A 20,073-nucleotide genomic window follows, 5' to 3' on the forward strand; every position below is an offset into this window, starting at 1 on the left:
TTATATCAGGGCTTTTCAGTTTAAGTAAAAACGAATTGGTCTGTATGCAGTCCGCCCTGTAAATACCAGAGAAGACTCATTAAACATGCCTGACGTGCCTTTGCCTGCTGACGGCCCAGCAGCCAGCTGGAGCCTGGGCCTGTTGTGGGACCATGGCCTCGTCCCACAGCCCCCAGTGCCTTCCTTGGGAGGTGGCCTCCCCACACTGCTGGGCCAGACCTTGGGCTGTCAGGCCACAGGACACCCGCTGGGGACATGTCCCCTGGGCCGCTCAGGGGCTGCAGCTCTGGCAATGGGGTGCCCTGAGACGCTCTGCTTGCGAGGAGGTCGACTGGGGTGTCCTGACATTCTCTGGGACATCACCTCCCAGGGCAGGGGAGTGCTCCCATTGCCACGTACACCCAGCAGCATGCGGGGAGGCCTTGTGCAATGCCATGCGAGGGGTCTGCAGGTCCTCAGGGAAGAGGAGGAGGAGGAGGCAGCAGCAGTGCGGTGCGTGCTGCAGTCAAAGTGGTCTGGGATGTGCAGGCAGGTGGCAAAGGCTGGAGCAGGGAGAGCAGTGTCTGTCAAGGGACAGAGAGGGAGAACGCGTTTGTCCTCTCCTTTGGGTGCAATGCCTGTCCCTGAGGGGAGCTGGGGAGCACGGGGGAAGCTGGTGGGAGGAAGCGGGCGGGGGTTTTCACCCACACACTGCTGGGACATGGCTCCTCCGTTGCCTCACTGCCTCTCACCCTGCCTGGGGCCCAGTGTGTGTCTCGTGGGGAGGGAGGTGACAGACAAGGTGCCCCAAGCGTGCCGTGGTGAGCACCCAACCGGTGTTGGTAACTATGGAAATGGCAAAATATAAACTCAGAAAAGATGATGCCTTCTATGTCAACATGCAACTAAGAAGTCCTGGGGCTGCCCCCTGCAATGTGCGGTTTAGACAGACGACAGCCACCTAGCTGTCACTGCAAAGGAGAGCGGTGCCTGTGTTTTAGCACCAAAACAAAGTGCTGAGCTCACTCTCTAGCAATGCTGCAGGGCACAGAGCAGGGCTTTGAGGGAGCTGGGGAGGAGCCATCCCCTGGGGCATCCGGCTGTACAGCTCCGGATGCTCTGGTGTTTGTACATTTAATTTGATGGAGAATGTGCTGCAGGCTCCAGCTGTGCAAGGAGAAGGGCTGGTTTCCACAGTGCTCCTTCCCTGAACCCAAATCCTTGCCTTCTCCCCCACTCTGTCTCCCACTTTTTAAAATGAAAAACAAAAACCGCATGGTTCAGCCTTTGTTCCTGGAAAAACCCTGGTGCTATCTCACTGTGCTCATTGGGTACAGAGTGCCTGCCAAATGGCACACAGAGCCACCATCATCTTACCCTGCACACAAGATGCTGGATGGACAACGTAGCATAGGAGAAAAAAATCCTTGCCCCTGCCCCCTTTCTGGCTCTGCTGAGAGATCCCCTTGAGCTTTTTGCCTTCCTTTTCACTTCCCTGGAGCCCCAGCCTGGTTTCGATGAAGGGGCAGTGGCAGGAGGGAGTGTGTGTGTGCCAAGAGGTGGGAAAGCAGCACGTGTCACTGAGCACGTGTCACGACACCTGCTTACAGCCCTGACAAAGGTGTCCAGCCCCCAGAGAAACCTCTCTTCAATTCAAATAGTTGGATGCCAACTGGGAAGTTCCAGCCAGATCCAAACTCTGTGCTTGACCTGCAGAGAGACCAGCAGCCACCACTCACCTCGGTGCACATTGTGTCTGCTGCGCTGGTGGCTCCGTAGCTGGCACAGGTGAGCACGGTGGCGATGAGGAGGCATGAGCCGCATGCCATGGCAGAGCAAGGCAGGCTGCCTGGTATCTTCCCTTGAAGAAAGTGAGACAGAGCAGCAAGGGTCAAACGAACTGAGTGAGCTTGCTGAGAGGAGGTTGTAAGAAGAAAAAAGGTATGCTTGCTAAATCTCCTCCTCAGCATGAGCACAGCGGTAGTTTCAGACTGAAAGAGGAACTTCCCCACTTTAAATATGGTCAAATGACTGTGCACGGATGCTTTCTGGGGCAGAACAGATTTTAAAAATGGAAGGTGAAGGAAATGGGTATTGCTTATGCTTGTGTAGAATAAAGCATCCTCATTAAGTGTGGTGGAGCTGTTAGCTGTATGTGAAACAGGTGGAGCAAAGAAAGAGGAGATGAGAATGCAGTATTCACCTGTGGGGAATATAATTATAAAAGGAAGTCTGAGCCACACAAAAATTGGTGTATTGCTTGTGAAATTCATGAGAACTTGTAAAGCAACTAAGATACAGGCAAAAGCCCTATGCCTATGTTGTTACAAAAAGGGTCACTGCTGAAAACAGCTTCACTCATTAGAAACAAAGCTGAAAAACAAAAGCTGAGTCTGGAAGTGGACACTTTCTGTTCATGTTTAGATTATGAGTAACGATCAGTTTTCTGGAAGGGGTCAATATTTCTCACCACCCCAGGATGGGCATGTGCATGGCTCCTGCAAGTGACGGGATCCGGAGTCCCAGGAGCATCCAGTCCTTAGCACCCCAACAGGGTAGTGTGCTCGCCCTGGCAGATAGATCTGTTTTTTTTTTCTTCTTCTTCTAAATTATTATTTTACTATTTATTTATTTACAAGAAAAAAGGCAGCCTGCAGGGTGACAAGTGTCTTTTCAAATAAGTGAGATGCAACACTGGACTGGCATGGGGAGCATCCACGTGCTGAGCAGCACCTCCCAGCAGGGCTGCTGCAACCAGTGGCTTCAGAGCTGCATTGGCACAAGAGGAGAGTGAACCCAAACGATGGCAAAGCAGCCCGGGGCAGAACCAGTAGCAGGAGCTGATATGTGCATTGCATTTTGCCTGAGCTGCTGCTGTGCTCATCCCTGTAACTAACTAGGGAGAGAGGGGCCATCACCATACAGAAGCAGTGCTTAAAGTGCTTAAAAAGTACAGAGCAGACCCATATTGCATCTTTGCTTAAACCACTTGTGTGCTGTTGGTGCATCCCCTGTTCAAGCACAAATGCACCTTGCTCAGCCCTGCACAATGAGCTGAAAAGCTCACTCCATTTTGCACTGGTATATGAATGCTCTCTGCATCTTTCCCAGCCAGCTCCATGTTTGCTGGAAATCCTGCTCCCCCTGCAGCTGGTAGCAAAAAGCTCAGGGAATTTGTTGTTTGGGGTGTTTGCTGCTTGTTTATTTGCAGTTTTCCATGCTAATACTCCAAGGCTAAGAATGTTTCCTGGTTGGCAGCAGCTTTGACTTGCACCCTTCCTCTTGCTACTGGGAGGCTGTCAGCCCTGGTGGCATGAATGCTACCTCAAACCACCCACACCAGAAACCTCAGTTTTAAAATGAATCAGTTGTTTTGGAAGAAAAGTCATTTAAATCAGGAGGGGAAAGCAGCTGAAACTAATCCTGCCTTTTCCTGTTGTGCAAATACGTCCTTATGTGTCGTGGAATTCACATATGACACAACAGGATAGAAATGACTCCAGAGATTTAATTATTTATTTATGAAGAAATGGAAGGGTTTATGATGCAAATAATCCCAGGGTCTGCTTCAGTTTGGGGTAATGAAGGTTTCATTGTAAAAGTGATACCGGGTGACCGACGTTCCACTGTGTGTTGAGGTGCACAAGCCGTCCAAGTAACAGCCTAGTGATGAGAGGTGTGTGAACTGTTTCCCCCACGTGCCCACCTGATTAATTTAGCTCTTTGTGCTCATAAGGGAGCAAACCATGGGTGGCCTGTCCTGGGCTCGGGTCGCACCTTGAGCAGGGAGCACTGCCCTTCTTGCATGGTTTCTGCTGATGGTGGCGGTGTTTGCTGTCCCAAGGTGCTGGGTGCATCCTTCATCTGTCACCACACGCCTGCTCAGGAGGGCTGTAAGCCTGCTAGGTGAGTCCCCTCACCAGCATTTTCCTGTTAATAATTTTGTTTGTTTTTTTTTTTGTTATCCCCCCTCTGACAGTGGGGGATTCGAGAGCATGCAAACCACCAGCACTGATGATTGCTCCTTGACGGTGAGCTCTGCCAGGGGCTGAGCAAGCTGCCCCTCTGCAGCACCCCTCCTGCAGCCAACAACCCCACAAACCTGTTGCAGTCCCCCTGTGGTAAAAAAAAAAAAAAAAAAAAAAAAAAAAAACCTCCCTTAGAGGGACACGCACACCCCACCACCATCCTCCTGGAGTTCTCTATTTTAAACTGATTTTGAGCTAGACAGGAGAAACAGCTCACAAGGCTTACCAAAAGGCGTGAGTCACCCGCAGCCTGTGCCCACATCCCCCATGCTGGGGCACGGCGGTGGCCTGTCCCCTGCTTCAAAGCCACCACTGAGGCAGTGTGAGTCCTGGCCATCTCGTCGGCCTGGCCAGCATGGCACAGACGTGCGTTTTGCGTCAGCACAGGCTGTTATCAGGATGCTGGAGTTATCAGGACGCCAGTTCCTGGCCCCACAGTGGTGGGTCCCATTTTTCCTTGCTGTCCTGAGTCTGTCAGGAGCCTCTCTGGGACTTGCTGCTGGGGCAAGAGGATGGATGGTCAGCTCTACGGGAAACCCTGTATGGCATTAAATCCATTCAGCAGGCCTATAGGATGTTAACTAGTTGTTAAACAAGAGGTGAATTGTGTCAGTTTCAGCTCTGAACAAGAAGGCATTTACCACCAAGCACAGCGGAGCTTCCAAAATCTGTCTATGCAGGATCAAAGGATTAAAACAATTTTTAGTCTTTTCCTTCAAGGATGGATTTCAAGATTTCCTTTGTTTGTAGTTTTTCAAAGAAAGAGATACACGCCTGAAAGATTTATTTGAATTTTTCGTGTTAAAAACCTGGACCCGTGTTTCCCTGAGGCAGTGGGATTTGGGCTGTTCTCCTGCTGCTGCTGTGTGCCGCCCCAAAAGCACCCCGTCCTGCTGTGCCACGAGCTTGCACATTTCAGCAGGAGAACATCTGCCCCAGGCTGGTGGTTTTTTAGCAGGAAAATCTGCATGGGCTCTTCCCCTGTGGGCTGCTGTGCCTTTGCTTGGACACATGCTGGTGCGAGCTACATCACCGACATCTGACAAAATGTCCCCAGAGTGGAGGGGACACGAAGGGGACAGGGGCATCAGGGCTGCTTCCTGGGTCAGCACCAGCCCATCTGGTGCATGTTTCTGGGTCCGCAGCATCTCCCCCACCCCAGGAATTCCTCTGCTTTGCTTTGGTCTGCCATGGCTCCTTGGTGGAGGGCCAAAATGCCAGTTTCTTTCCCCTGGCATTGGTGTTGAGGTTAACGATGAAAGAACACCGCAACTTCACTCTTCAATTTCCATGGCCTGCGCTAACCATCCGCATGGATAGACACCCAGGTGCTACTTCAAAAAGAGAGAGAACCTGGCCAGGGCTGTGACTTCAGCACTTGGTATAGAAATATCCCAAATGAATAACATGAGAACTCCCTTGCCTGCCGTCTCCACAGACACTTTGTTCTCAAGTGGGTTTTATCTGAGGCAGCTTCCAATGGGATTTGCGGGGAAGCGGCACTGGGGCTGGTGTGCTTTTGGGGGAGGGAATCGGTGCCATTTTATTACGCAGAGTGAACAAAATTCAGCTCATGTTTTCTGGTTGCTAGAGACAGCGCGGACACCGGGCTTCCTGGCCCCACGCCTGCATCCTGTGCTCTCTCCATATCAGCCAGGAAACTGGCGCTGGCCGCAGCCGGGACATGAGACACCACGTGAAGTCCTGTGAGCAAACACAACTGGAAGTGGTCAGGACAAAATGCTAGGAAGCTGATGATGGGAATTACAGGCTCATTAATTACGGAAGCTGTGTGTGTCCATGTTTCATCTGCAAAGGGGATGCCTGCTAGACTTTCCCTGCAGATACTGTTCCTGTATAAGGCCTGTTGTTGTGTCACCCTCCTTGAGCATCTTGTGGCTTTTCAAAAAATCTCACTGGGAAGGTGCTTTGAGGATCTGAGATCCTCTGGAGCCTCTGTTACTCTGTGAAAGAGCTCTAAGGTTTCTCTCTGCCTCAGAAATAGGGTTTCTGTTCCTTGCTAAGCAGGCAAAATGCTCACTCCCTGTGTGTTGTATTGCTCATATAAAGCCAACATAAAATGCAGATTTCCATGATTAGTAACAAGCCATCCCTCCCCCCTCCGAACAATACAGACAGGCTCTGCCAAACTGGGATGCGCAAGGCTTGCTTGCCAAATTTCAGACTGACACGTGGGAAATGGGGCTGCATCTGTAGGTCCAACCCAAGCAGCGAGCCAAAAGTCCAGCACTAAAACCTCCCAAACCTCCCGCGTGTCCCCGCTCCCTGTGCAGCTGAGGAGCCTTCACCAAGCCCTGCCGTGTGCTTCCCGGTGTCCGGCGTGCCGCAGCTGGATGCGGATGCTGCCGGGCTGGAGAAGGAAGCCGGGCCACGGCGAGAGAAGGGCCAGCGAAGGGAGCTGGCGTGCCGGGGCTATTTAAAGAACTTCTGGCATGGTCTCCTTCAAACGACAAAAGAGGATCGTAAAAGGAAGTCCTGTTGCTAATCGCCATAAATAGAGCTCCAGGTCAGAGAGGAAAGAAACCTCTCCCCTGCTCGCAAGACAGAAATGCTGGTCGTGGGTGGAGGGGTCCCACACTGTGTCCCAGCCGAAGGGCTGCTGTGTCCTGCTGGGACAGGGGGGACTTTGGCATGGCCATGTGGGCAGGTGAGAGCAGCCTCACCTCCTCCTGCAGGTGAAACACAGCCAGCTGTGGCTCTCGCCATGGTGGGAGAAACCCAAAACCGCCACAACAAGGAGAAAAACCTTCAGGGTTGTGCCAGTACTTTGGCTGTGCTCAGCCAGGTGGCCTGGGGACCTGAAATTGTATCTCCAGGTGCTTTTGACTACCCCAGTTCACGTCTTGAGCTTCTTTCTTTTTCTGCCCCTTTCATATCTACACATTTTGCACTGATAGTTTTGATTAATATCCATGCCCATGTTGAGTAGTATACTGCTGTAGGAAGGACTGCATGTGAAAGGAGTGAGTTGAAACGTTCTGCTCCAGCTGGGTACATGTTTTATACCATAATGCTGGTTTGACACGTTCCTTTGTCCTCACCATAAATCGGAGACATGTCTTGGATTTTCTGTAGTCCCCATCCTTAGTCCCCATCCGCACAGCGATCTCGCCTCTATTGCCAGACATGGTCCTTTTGAGTCTGGTTTGCTGATGGATGAGCAGGCCAACTGCTGAAATTCAGGGGTTTGCTCACGGTGTGACTGTGGCTGGATGATGCCCGTGAGCTGATTTTATCTCATGGGTTTGGAAGGGGAAGTTCTTACCACCCAGGCAGAGCAACAAGTGGAAATGGGGTGAGTGGTCCTGCCTGTGCCCCCTCTGCCTGCTGCCCTCGGCAGGTATCAGTGACAAACACACCTGCAGTCACAAGGAGATGTTCACTGCCCACCCTAAAAACTGCTTCGAGTGTGCTTTGTACACTGACTACCCAGTCTCTGCTTGCAGAGGTAGGTGCAAGGAGAACAGCTTGTCAAATGCTTAGTTCTGGAGCTGACAAACTCCAGGAACAACCTGGTTGACCCAGGTCAGCTCCAGAAAGCTCTCTGTTCAGACGTCCTACAGCACTGTCAGGGGTAACTGTCTGCAGGCTGTGATTAGGTGAGTGAAAGCTTTTTGCTCAGCAGTGCAGTCTTCAGCGAGGTTTCATTGCCATCAGCACATGGTAGCAAAAGCAAATCAGAGCTTTGTGCTACAGCCTGGCCTTACGTTAATTCTTTGCATATTGTACTGCTATCACTTCAAAATATTACCTGCTTTCCTACTAAAGCCATGAACAAGCGATAACATTTTCTTCTTTTTGGCCCTTCTGACACCCTTTGCAGCATTGGCGAGGTGCTCACGCTGCAGCCCTGCCCTGCCAGTGGCACCTCGGCCATGTGCGAGCTGCCGGTCGGGGCCGTGGTCTCCAGCTGGCAGGAGCAGCTCTGCCTGAAGAAGCGTTCCCCACAGGTGCCGGCGTGGCGGGGAGTCACGGTGCCGTGCCGATTCGTGGGGCACACACCCCTGGGCTGACTTCCCACGCTGGTGGGCTGCTTGGCTCTGCTCTGTGTGCCTGGAGGTAGGCCAGGGCTGTGAAGCCTGGGCTCTGACACGTGTCTCTGTCAATCTGCAGCACACCACGGGATTAGGTTTTGTCCCTCCATTGGAGGAGCGTGCATTTTAATGAAACGGCGGGGCTAGGGACTGACCCTACACTTAGTTAAACCATGAGGCAGTTCCTGAAGTTTCTACGTGCTGGTGTTGTGCAGATGTGAGAGGGAAGCATCCTGTAGTGTGCTGTGGTTTGTGAGCAGTAAGCCTGCCCTGCCTGGGTTTGCCCAGTTGGAGTACATGACACAGGTTGGGGGCGATGGCACTGCACAGGTGGTCTTCTGTACACAAGCGGGAGTAGCTCTGGAGGAGGAAGGTGGGGTGAACAACCTCAGGAAGGGAAATGCCAGTGCGTCAGGTGAGATTCCTGAAATTCACCTCCCAAGCTGTCCTTTTGTTTGGCTTTGCCACTTGTCTCTCTAGGTGTTCAGCACCTAAGCAGCGCATGCAGCAGCATGTTGCTTGCTGCAGGACCAAGCCCTGCAAGACCAAGCCACAATGCCCAGCAGCACGGGGCTGCACAGACAGCAGGGGAAGGAGCTGGGGTTTGTAACAGACCCAGAGGGTCTCCTGCTGCCCAAGGACCACCTGGCTGACTGCCTCAGGAAGCCACCTTTCCACCGCCTTGTGCTCAGCGCAGTTTCACCCAAGGAGATTCTGGCACTGGTGGTCAGGGGTTCGTGCTGGTGGCTTGCTTATGCAGTCCATGGGATTTTTTCAGGCCTCTTCATCCTGAAAGACTTCATATTTTCCTAGGTGGTGTAAGTGGTGGCAACAGCACAAAGCCAAAAGGACGTGTCCTTGATGCTGAAATCCGCTTATCTCCCCTCTCCCCCAGGACATGGATTAAATAGACTTGCAAGATAAACTCTCTTATCAAAGGCAAAGGGTGAAAACTGGAGTCTGGATAGACAGGAGAATAAATCCAACTGTACATTAGGAAAGAGGGAGTAATTATTACTTTAAAATATATCCCACAGATTTAATGCTGTGTGCTTGGTTCATATTCATGATTGAGAGCATTGCTTATCTGAACTGGAAACTTTGGAAGACAGGAATGTGTTTGAGCTCTGCAAGACATTTATTCTCCCTGGCTTACAAGCACTCACAAAGGGGTGCAGACCTTCCTGAAAAACTAGAAGGGGGAACTAGAGGATGGAGATGAGGTAAAAAATGGGCTGAGTAAGGTACAGACTGCAGCTGTAAATTAACTGGAAAAGGCAGGGGCTTTCAGAGGGGAAAAGAGTCCCCTTTAGAGATGGCCTGAAGTGGACCTCTGTGGGGCAAAGCTTGGAGCCACCACCCAGCCCTAAACCTGTCTGTGAGCTCTGAACAGCTTCATACAGTAACTGCATAAATATCATTGTTACATGTCAAAAATCAGATAAAATATGCTCTTTCTGTTGGCTTTGTGAGGAGATTTTCTCATTTTATTCAAACGTGCATCTTGGAGTGAAACTCTGGGAGAGAAGGGACTAATGAAACCTCCTACGGATGGGAACCAAATCCACAACTGGCGCACGCATCCAAGAAGTGCGTTGCCAACATTTTTTACAGCTTTTTCTCCTGGCCGGCGGCTGCTTGCTCCCACTTCTGCTGCTGATTTCCACGAGATGGAGCTATTCTAACATGGGTGGGTGAAGGCTGTGGCGGCAGCCCCTGAGGGGAGCTGATGGCGGGGGAGAACTGCACAGTACCGTGTTTCATTTCCATGACAATGTTTCTGAACTAGGTAGGCTTTTATAAAAAATGATCATCGCCAAAAACAACAGCAACAACAACAACAACAACAAAAACACCAGAGCTCGATGTGCATTTTGCCAGGCTGCATCACCTATAAGCTCCTTGGAAATGTGCCCCCACCAAAACTGTTCCCAGTGGGTGCAGGTGGGTGCAGGACATCTTCGACCCACGGAGGGACAGCCAGTGGGTCACAGAAGCCTGCCTTTGCCATACTATGGTGACTCTCCTGCGTGGCGCTTCCACCCTCCTTAATCTGCAAGAATTTCGGTCCTGTTGTCCTGTGAAGTACATCTGCCCACCTTGTGGGCCATGCCAGCAGAGCCAAGCTCCCCATGCCCTGCCCTGCAGTCATGCTTCCCCACTGCAGCCCTCGTGAAGTCTGACAGCAGCAGCTCAGGCAGAGGCCTTCGTCTCGGGAGTCTCTACAGGAACTGTGAAGATTAGGGCCCGGTTTATACACAATATTTACAATGCTTTCAAAGAGGATATCCTGAAGACATTCTGCTTGCCCTTTGCATTGCAAGCTGTGCTGGCATCGTGATGAGGGGCTGACACTTGTCCACAGGCTGCACGTCCCTTTGCACGGAGCAGATAAGCCGTATCTTTGTGACAAGGTGTCGCTGGCAATGCCTGCCTGCTCCGAGCGCGTGGCTGCGGCCACGGCCGATGCTCAGAGCGGTGGTGGAGGTTTCCCTGCTGCCCAGGGTCCGGGGCACAGCCGGCTGCTCAGCGGCACAGAGGCAGGGATGCACATGGTGCAGTGCTGCAACACCAGCCGGATAAATAAGGGCCAGCTAGGTCGGGCAGGGGGCTGCTGCTGCCAGGTCTGGTAACACTGCACCTGTCCAAATTCCCGTGTGAAATTGTAATTTGCAAAGGCTGGAGCATAAACTTTTTTTTTTTTTTTTTTTTTTTTTTTTTTTCCCAGTGCACATTAACATCCCTCCTCCCTAAGCCTGTGTTTTCCATGGGAGAGAACTTTGGATGAAATATAAAAAAACCTCCAAAGAGCTCCCAGTCGAGGGGCACCCCCCTTTCCAGGTGCCTCTGGGGCAGGGTGTAAGCTCTGTGTGTTGTGGGCACACAGCAACTTAGCAAGCACTGATGGGCTTTTGCTTTTTAAGTCCAGGACAGGGGCACCATCCATGTGTCTTCAGTTTCTTTGACCCAAAGGCCATCCTCCATTGGCTGAGGAACACATGGAGGCATGGGTGGGAATCGGCCAGCTCTGCAGCTGGGGAACACTGGGCTCAAATTGGCTTGTCCCTCCTCCCCTGTGGAGCCTACCACAGTGACCTTCTTTGAATTAATTCTCCTTGGGCTGGTTCATTGCCCCATCCCACTCGTTGTTTCATGGAGCCCTCAAAAAACTCTAAGCCAGTTGCTTTGAACACAGTTTTAGAGGCCCAATATTCATACAAATGCGGGCCTACCTCCGCAGGCCTGGCACGTAGCCGCTGCACACTGCCTGCGTGTGCAACTGGCACACGTGCCCATTGGGGTCAGGCTTGTGTGGATGGCAGGCTGTGCAGGCGCACCAGCATGCCCCACGCCTGCCCCAATGCCAATGTGCCTTGCAATCGCCCCAGAAAATCCTCTGTTAACCAGAGCCGTGGTGAGGCATGTGGCAGCTGTTGCTAAACATTGGTGCCATAGATATTTGTTTCTTCTCTGTGAGAAGAAAGGAGCATGAAGAGGAGCTAATAAACCACAACATAAATATTGCTGTTTGAAAGACCTGGAATAGGAATTACTTGGGTTTCCATGAGTTTCACATGGCAGGGGTGTGGGTGATTTAGGCTAGTGATTATTCAAGACACAGGGTGTGATTGGACTTTATGATTTGGAAGGATTACACTTTCTTATGAAGTGGGTGTTTAATTTCTCTTCATTTTTAACCTGTTCTTTGTAAATGCTAAAATTACAAATTATCATGCCTTTGGTCTGCGGCATAGGACAATCTGTGCTTGTTTTCTCCCGCCTTGGCTCAGATTAACCACTTTCCTCAAGTAATACTCATTCTACAAAAAATCTGACTTTTCCTTTTCAAATAGTTCACACGAGTGAGTGTGTGTGCACACTCAGGCAGGGATGTGTGTTTTGTAACAGGTTTCTGTGCCTGTGACTCAGAGCTGAGCTATTAAGCCATAACACATGGCTGACATCTGGAACTCACTTGCAAGCTTTTGTCATTCAAATACTGGTAGCCACGGCTTGCTACTCTCCTTCCCTCCAAGATGTAGCCATGCTTTCTCTATCCACACCTCATGAAACAGAGGTAAAAGGCTTTACTGGGCCTATTGGCGTTGCTTGATCAATGTAGATAACACGTTTTGTCCAAACCAGCTTAAACACGTGTTCAGAGGGCTTGGCAGACACATCTTTCTAAACATAGGCTCTGCTTTGGATTTAAAGTGATTTCTTACCATGAGAATATTCAGAAAAATTGCATATATTCACTCAGTAAGAGTCTGTGCTTGCTCAGAGTGCAAGCAGTCACCTGTTGGCTGGTAAACTGGGGTAAGAATTGCAGACAGATTGCTCTGGTGTTTCAATGTAATTAATTACATTAATTCCTTCAGATGAATGTCTCTTATTTGGCCAGTTTTAAAGCAAGATTAAAATGTGCTGGTGTTTGCTGTGATGTGGAACAGTTTCTTGCCCGTGCTCCACACTGCACTGTGTGAGTGCCTTCTCTACTCCCAGGGCTGTTTGCTGCAGGCTGGTTTGCTCCTGCAGAGCTTAAAATCTTTCATTCTCCTTGAGACTATTGTGGAGATGCCAGGCAGGGTGTTGTAATGAAGGGCGTGTTGAATATCATATTGATAGCAAAGAGTAATGTAAACTGTTGTCTAGATATTGCTGCAAAGAGTCTCAAACTGAAAGGGTAGATTGGGAGTGGGTTGGGCTCTGATTCAGAAAAACATCTAATTTTTTAGCCCAGCTCTGACTGGGAAATCATACAAGCATGTTCCTAACTTTGGGGACTGCCCAACTTTGAGAAAGATGTGTCCACAAGCGCTGCAAGAAGAAAGGAGATGCCATTTGAAGCCTACCCTGACCCATCTCTCCTGGAGAGTAAGGAAGTGTAGCATGTCTTCAAGGCACTGTCCTCTGCCTGCTGAAGGGCCTCAAGAGGGGTGATTTTGCCACCAGCATAAATGAAGGTGATTATAATGTTTTGGAGAGGCAGGCATATGAAGGTTTGCTGCAGAGGCTCGTCAATCTTTGGCTCTCGGCGTAAAAAGTGTCCATGGTGGTCAACACTATGATGCCTTTGACTGTCCTAGAAGTGAATTCAATGCAAGATTTCTAATGTGGTTCAATGTAAGACCTCTCAGGTTGAGCAGCAAGAGCTTCACACACAGTAAGTGCATGGCCTACAGCATGGCTCTGACAAACATTGCTACCTCAGGTGCTCACTTAACTGTGTGCCTGACCTGCCAGCTTCTCAGATACGTTTTTTTTTTTCGTTTTTTTTTTTTTTTTAGTAAGTTCTTTTGGAAGAAGTTATGTTTGGTCATGTTGTGTTCAGGCGTAATGGTGTGCAGTAGCTGGGTAAAAACTCATTTCAGTGCTTCAGAAAATGCTACGTGCGCTGAGGTCTCTGACTGCTACTGCTGTTTAACGATCACACCATGCCAAGAGGGTCTGCTTGCAGCAGACTGCGATGCTTCAAAGCACAATAGCTGGAAGAGCATCCCACCTGGACCCGTCATCCTCATGGATTTACATCACCACTGGCTGGACAAGGTGGATCCGTATTGCTCCACTCACCTGTCAGGATGAAAATTCGTATGGATTGATTTCATCATCGGAGAGCCCCAGTGCTGGATGTGGCCTTGAGCTATGTGCTTGTTTTCAGCTGTTGGCAGCGCTGCTAATTGATTATGTAGCTACACAAAAGTGATGTGCTATATACAGCAATTAAAACTATGCTGTCAGACTGTCAAAATCAATCTCACTTTAGGATATGGCCAGACACAATACTTTTTTTTTTCTCATTATGAGGATTAGAGCTTATTATTATGTTTGTTTGGTACTCCTGGTTGAAAAACTCCTTTTCCAGTCACTTTGTAGCTTTTTGATAAAGCATCAGCTTTTGAGCTCAGCATTTCCCCACTAGATCTCTAGGTCAAGCTGATTCTACTGAAAAACTCCAGCCAAAATGGCTTGCCCACTTTTGAGCATAACACCTGTACAGCACAGAGGATGGCTTACCCTGGTAAAAGCTAGCCATGAGAAAGTCATCTCAGCTGAGCCTTTTTATTGGGATGTGCCTTATTTTGCTTTGAGAATGTTTCTCCAAGTTTTGCCAGACTATGTACTTTTTGAAATGTGGTCTACTCATGGTGAGTAGGAGCTCATGAGAGCTCAGTGGCTAAAGCCTCGCATCCTCTTGGGTACCCCATAGCACAGCCTGTGGGTTCACACCATCCCCTGGGGCTACCCAAGATCATTGCATCCCTTGGGGTTGCCCACCAGAGCCACGTACCCTGGGGCTTGCACCAGCCCAGCCCAGGGCACCTACCACTGACCAAAGTCTGTGCCTCATGACATGCTCCCACTTGGAGACAGGCAATTTATGCCGGATTTTCCCAGAAACAGCTCCTCCAATCTGGGGTGGGATGGGAACAGTGGTCTTTGAGTCCGGTCCCCACTGAGGCTCACAATTTTGGCTCACTCTTTGTAAGATGGAGCCTATCATATCCCACAGCTCCTTGCCCCTTGCCTGTCTTCCCGGGTGGCTGTGAAAATTAACATGCTGTTTCTGAGGCACTCGCGTACTGTGGTGGCATGGGAGAAAAACAGGCAGAAATTAATTAATCTGTCTTCAGAGCAGGGTTCTGAGGATTATAGAAAATAAGCCTGTTAAACATTAAGGAGAAAACAGAATGCTCTGTACTGGGTCCTCACTCACCCTGGGTACTTAATGACATGTTTTCACTGGAAAAAAAGTGGTATGATGGTGTTAATTAAAGGCTATGCCAGAATGCATATGTACAAGGGGGGTAATTGAAGGATGCTGAATGTCTGCCAATTTGACATTACCTAACTAGCTTGATTTTCAACTGTAGTAATATTCTTGTATTTATTTATTTTTGGGATGCCATATGAAAGAAAAATATTTTAGCAAAACAGCATACTGAGCAGAGTAAATTACACCGGTAGGGTTTCTTGTTACTTTATGCCTGATGGAGACAATGAAAAAGAATAGTAAACAGAGCAGACAAGCAATGGTGTGCACATCATACATAAAAAGGTACTGTAACAGCAGTGATCTGTCTGCCATAGTAATGAAGTCAAGTGCTTGGAATAATATGATTTCACAGCAAGAAATGATAGCGGAGATCTGCTGAGCTGAATCTCTGTATTAGATGGCTGTGACTTATCCACATGAAACTACAGAAGAGGTTAAATCTTAATTTTATTAAATGGAGAGTCAGAGTGAACAGGCTCAGCTTATGGCTTTTCTAAATTCTTAGATTTTCTTGTCTCCAGCTTGTTATTTATCTGAAGCTGTTTCTTGCAGCTCTATGGACTCCCTGCAGTAATGGGTTCACAGACTCATGGTGTTAGCGCTCATCCCCAGGCTCCTGCCCTCACTCTTGTGCTGTGTTGTCAACCGCTGTATCCAAAGACTCTCTTTCTTCTGTCCAGCTAATTGGTATACACCTCTGGTTAAAACAAAAAAAAAGAAAAAAAAAAAAAAAAGGTTCTGCCCCCCTTTTGCAACTGCGAAACCCTGGCAGAAGAGTATGTTGCTTGCCCAGCAAAATGGGTTTGGATTCATATCACCGGTTTTCCAAACATCTTAGACAAGCAGCTTCTAATCTGCTTTGCTCTGTGACTTTGCTCCCCTCTTTCCTTGGGCTGGCAGTGAGGGCACCATAGATGACCCATTTCTCCCCTCTTCTCTTGAGTTGGCCTGTGCTATTTTCAGGCTTTCTGTTCTGAATTAGGTCAAAAGATTTGTCCTTTTACAGGCAGCTTTCACTCAAAATTACTTGTGCTGGGACAAAAAGGGAAAAATCTGATTAAATATCGGAAAACCAAACTACACCACACACAACATAATTAACCCTGAGCTTGATGGAAGGTCAGCTGATTCTTGAGATGATTTGTAACCATTAAATTGGGCAACGGCAGACATGCATCATTACTTGATCTTATCTTCATTGCCCTGGTTGCCTTTGATCTCCATTTGTCTTTTCCCATTTGTTTATGCTCTTTCATGCCTTGCTTCAAAGTAGACTGTAAAGCCTTTGGGGCAAAGACCAGTGGTGCAGTGGTAAATGGGAAGGACAGACAGACTCCCTCATTTGCTGGCCCAGTCTTGATTGTGGGAAATGAGTAAATGCTGAACTGCCAACAGTAAGAATGGGTTAATTCACTCTTGGAGTGGGGAAGTTAACCCATGGCCACAGCGTGGGCAGACACCAAGCATCTTATCTGGACCTCTTGATGGCCAGTGCAGTGCCCAGGAGCGAGCTTGGCCTTCACTCTGATGAGTTACTGACCAGGGGACATGAAAGAATCTGCTATTATAACAAAAAATGTAAATAAAAAAAAATCATAGAAATGTTGGATATTCTTAGCTTCAGCTTTTGTATTGTTTTCACTCCAACAGGAAGTTTGCAAATAGTTCCATTATTCTCTGTGGAGACATTGATCTTCAAGACACTCTTGAATACATAGTTATTGTCAGATTCTACACAGAAAAAAAAGAATAGGATGAGGAAAAGCCAGAGATAAGACAGCCCATGGGGAAATATCAGAAGATTACTGTAGAAATGTACATCGATCTTTTTAATGCTTTTAATTGTGTTTAATGCTTGAGGGAATAAACTGCACAAAGAAGCAGTCGTAATGCTAAATTAGGAAAAAACAGTTGCAAGAGAGCTAGGCCTTAAACACCTTGTACAATGCATAAGCTGAAACTGTGTGCCATTAGTTTCAGCAGTACAAGGTGTGCTGAGCCTGTGACTGGACAAGCCAGCTCAAGAGTTTTACATCCATGGCAGGAAAGCTAGGAATTAACTAGATAAAATCCACAGAAGAGCAATAAGAGTCCTCAAGGACGCAGCAAATAACCTCTGAGAGTGAAAGACACTGGGAACCGTTCAGCCCAAAGAATGGGGCAGTGAGGAGGGAAGAGACAAATGTTGTGGTAGAGCAGCACTGCTGCAGAGTAAGGTAAAAGGCTGTTTACAAATGGGAGTGGAGAAGTCTGGTTTGAAACTGGGAAGCACTTTCTAAAAGTAATGATGGTGAAGCACAGGAATTGGATGCCAGTCCTCAAGAACAATTGGGAGAAACATGTCTCAGTAATGACACTGGAGCAACTGATTCTGCTTTGGGACAGTGCGAAGAGGTACACAGATTTCAAATCCCTTTGACCTATATACTCTATGATTCTACAACACAAATATTTTGAAGTACTTTGGCACTGAGTAAAATGAAAGAGGAGATAACCTGGCTTCAAATTTATCTTGGTTGGTATGCTTAGTGTCAGGTAGTGTATATTTGCTTTTCACAGCACAATGCCTTTCACTTCGTTCTCATAAATGATTGAATGAAGTGAAAGAAAAATATATGAAGTTTCTTCTGCAGTAAAGTATGATATAAGTCTGATCTAGGCTGAATGTTTGGATCACACTACTTCTGACAAGGCTTTATCATGAGCTCTGAACATCATCACTCCCTGTCAGCTCCTGTTTTGTGTGTCTGTTGGCCTACATGGTATCAGGCTTCGTAGCTTGGCTAAATGAAGGTAACTGTCAAATGCAACTTGTTGGGAACTTGATTCAAGCTACGGCTTGGTTTAGCAATTAAATTTCTGTAAGTCTGTTTTGTGGTAACATGAACTGTGCTCCTAGAGGGGAAACAAAAAGCTAAGAATAGTATTAATAGGAATGTGGCTTTGGTGGTTTTTCTTAGTAAAGAGACAGATGAGCAAGACATAGCCTGTAAAAGGAAAGAGAAGGGGGGGTGGGTATGGAGGAGAAAGGGAGAGATAATGAGTTCTGAAAATTCCAGGTGGGATCTAGTGGCTTAGGCATGTTGAAAGGTAGACTGGATTTGCTAGCTCTTAACCACCAAAGATAACTTCATACTGTAGCTGAAAGAGAAATTACTTTCTCAGATAGTATTTTTTAAAGCTGCTTCTCTTATATATGCACTAGAATGAAATTCTAAACAGTTATCTGGAGCTAAGCTAAGTGTATTAAATAAACATGCTGATCTGAAATCTGACACTTTCATCCTTAGTGCAATTCCTCTGGAGTTTCATGCAGCAGAGTTTCAAAGACATTTTTTGGAGGGACACAGAATGGAGGGATAAATTTCAACCATTTCCCTTAAAATTGAAGAGTTCCATGAAAATCATGTAGGTTTTCCTGGAATTTCAGTTTCACAAAGAAAGGAGAATGGTAGAGGAGTAGTGAGATACTTTAATTATTTTAAAACATTCCAAGAAGGTTCCCCTTCACCCCCCAAACCGAAAACTGAATATTGCAGTAAAATAAACATGTCAGAATATTAGTGGAACGTTTTGATTTTTGTTGATTCCAAAATGTTTGGATGACTGGAAACCAAATGTTGTTGCGGAAACTGCCTTTTTCAAGAAGCGGTAACTTCCATCCTGCTGGGGGACAGACAGGTATTGCACAGCTTTGCTCGGAAGCTTCCTCATTTCATGTTAGTTCCCCATATTGAAGATCAAGAAAAGTACTGAAGTTGTCCTAACAAGCCAGGTTTTGTACCACATATTTAGGGAATGGAACTTGATGCTAAAAACCACCTACTAACTCCATCCAAAGGAATAGGTTCCACCTCTGGCTGCTCTCTCTCCTTCCTTTTCCTCTAGCACTGCCCTGGGATATCTCCACTGCCTGCAATTGCTCATCTAGAGGGGTCAGCAGAGCACTGTTGCACAGCTCTCCAACATGTTGCACTAGGCACTGCATGAACCTCCACTCTCACATGTCTGTCTCCAAAGTAGTGGAGTCTGCACAGTGACTTTTCTCTGCTGTGTGCAGACTTAACGCAGAAGATCCATGCAGTCTTTGCTGTGGATATTGCTTTGCTCAAAGAGCACTTCTCCACAGAAGTGATAGGATTAGTGCAGGCTGCCAAACCTGAAAAAAACAGTCACATAATTGTATAGGATTAGTTGATGGTTGTATCGTGTCATTTCCACTTCTTCCTCATCTTTACTAACTGAACTGTTCATTTGCAACCACAAGCTCCTCCCCAAGACAAATTTACTGCAAGGATGTCAAAAGAAAACACTGTTCAGTTGATTAACGGGTTACACAGAATTGGCTCCAGCCCATAGATTACTATTGAAGATTGTATGTAGCTGATGCTTTCACAATTTCATCATTTCAGCCATCTGAAGTGAGTGCACTTGAATCCTAGAAGACAATCATCTAATCCTCCTTTACCACTTTCCTTCTTTAACGGGGATTGCTGCTTCTGTTTCCTGGCAAATGATTACAGAAACATTAAAAAGACAAAGCAGGTGCCTTATTTGCCTCCAAGCACTGAGGCTACATTCAGGATGTACCTTCACGGTACATTGCAGCTAGGTCCCTTGTTTTTTGCAGCCCAGAGCAGAGCAGGCTGAGGGGAGGCCTCATGGCGGCCTGCAGCTCCCTCACGAGGGGAGCGGAGGGACAGGCGCTGAGCTCTGCTCTCTGGGGACAGCGACAGGGCCCGAGGGAACGGCACGGAGCTGGGACAGGGGAGGGTCAGGCTGGGTGTTAGGGAAAGGTTCTGCACCCAGAGGGTGGTCGGGCACTGGGACAGGCTCCCCAGGGCAGTGGTCATGGCACTAAGCCTGATGGAGTTCAGGAAGCATTTGAAGAATGCTCTCAGATAGCTGGCTTGATTTTTGAGTGGTCCTGTGTGGAGGAGTTGAACTTGATGATCCTTGTGGGTCTCTTCCAACCTGGGATATTCTATGATTCTATGATTCTATGTCTGCTACGTTCAATTAAGATTGTGATCCTACTGATAAAGGAATAGCTGCTGTCTAACCAATTATTTCTTTATAGGCCTGTGCTGCCAGTTGTCCATATTGCTGTTACTGCCTGAAAGTTTGATGCTGTAAATATCTTAGATTTTTCTCCACTCCAGGTAATTCAGACTTCTCCAGAGGTCTCCAGATGTCTGTGGTCTCTCAGGTTAACTTGTTTCTGGGAAGG

The 20,073-nt window shown here is 48.0% G+C and overlaps 1 protein-coding gene across 1 annotated transcript in view; it reads right to left on the reverse strand.

The window, feature by feature from the left end:
* CD180 (CD180 molecule) overlaps nt 1-20,073 on the reverse strand; it is a 30,003-nt gene that overhangs the window by 3,114 nt on the left and 6,816 nt on the right. The window contains exon 2 of the mRNA XM_035553504.2: nt 1,719-1,840. Within this exon, the coding sequence (XP_035409397.2) occupies nt 1,719-1,840 (122 nt within the window). The remainder of the gene's footprint in view (nt 1-1,718; nt 1,841-20,073) is intronic.

The sequence above is a fragment of the Cygnus atratus genome, chromosome Z, assembly GCF_013377495.2.
Source record: "Cygnus atratus isolate AKBS03 ecotype Queensland, Australia chromosome Z, CAtr_DNAZoo_HiC_assembly, whole genome shotgun sequence".
NCBI lineage: Eukaryota > Metazoa > Chordata > Aves > Anseriformes > Anatidae > Cygnus > Cygnus atratus.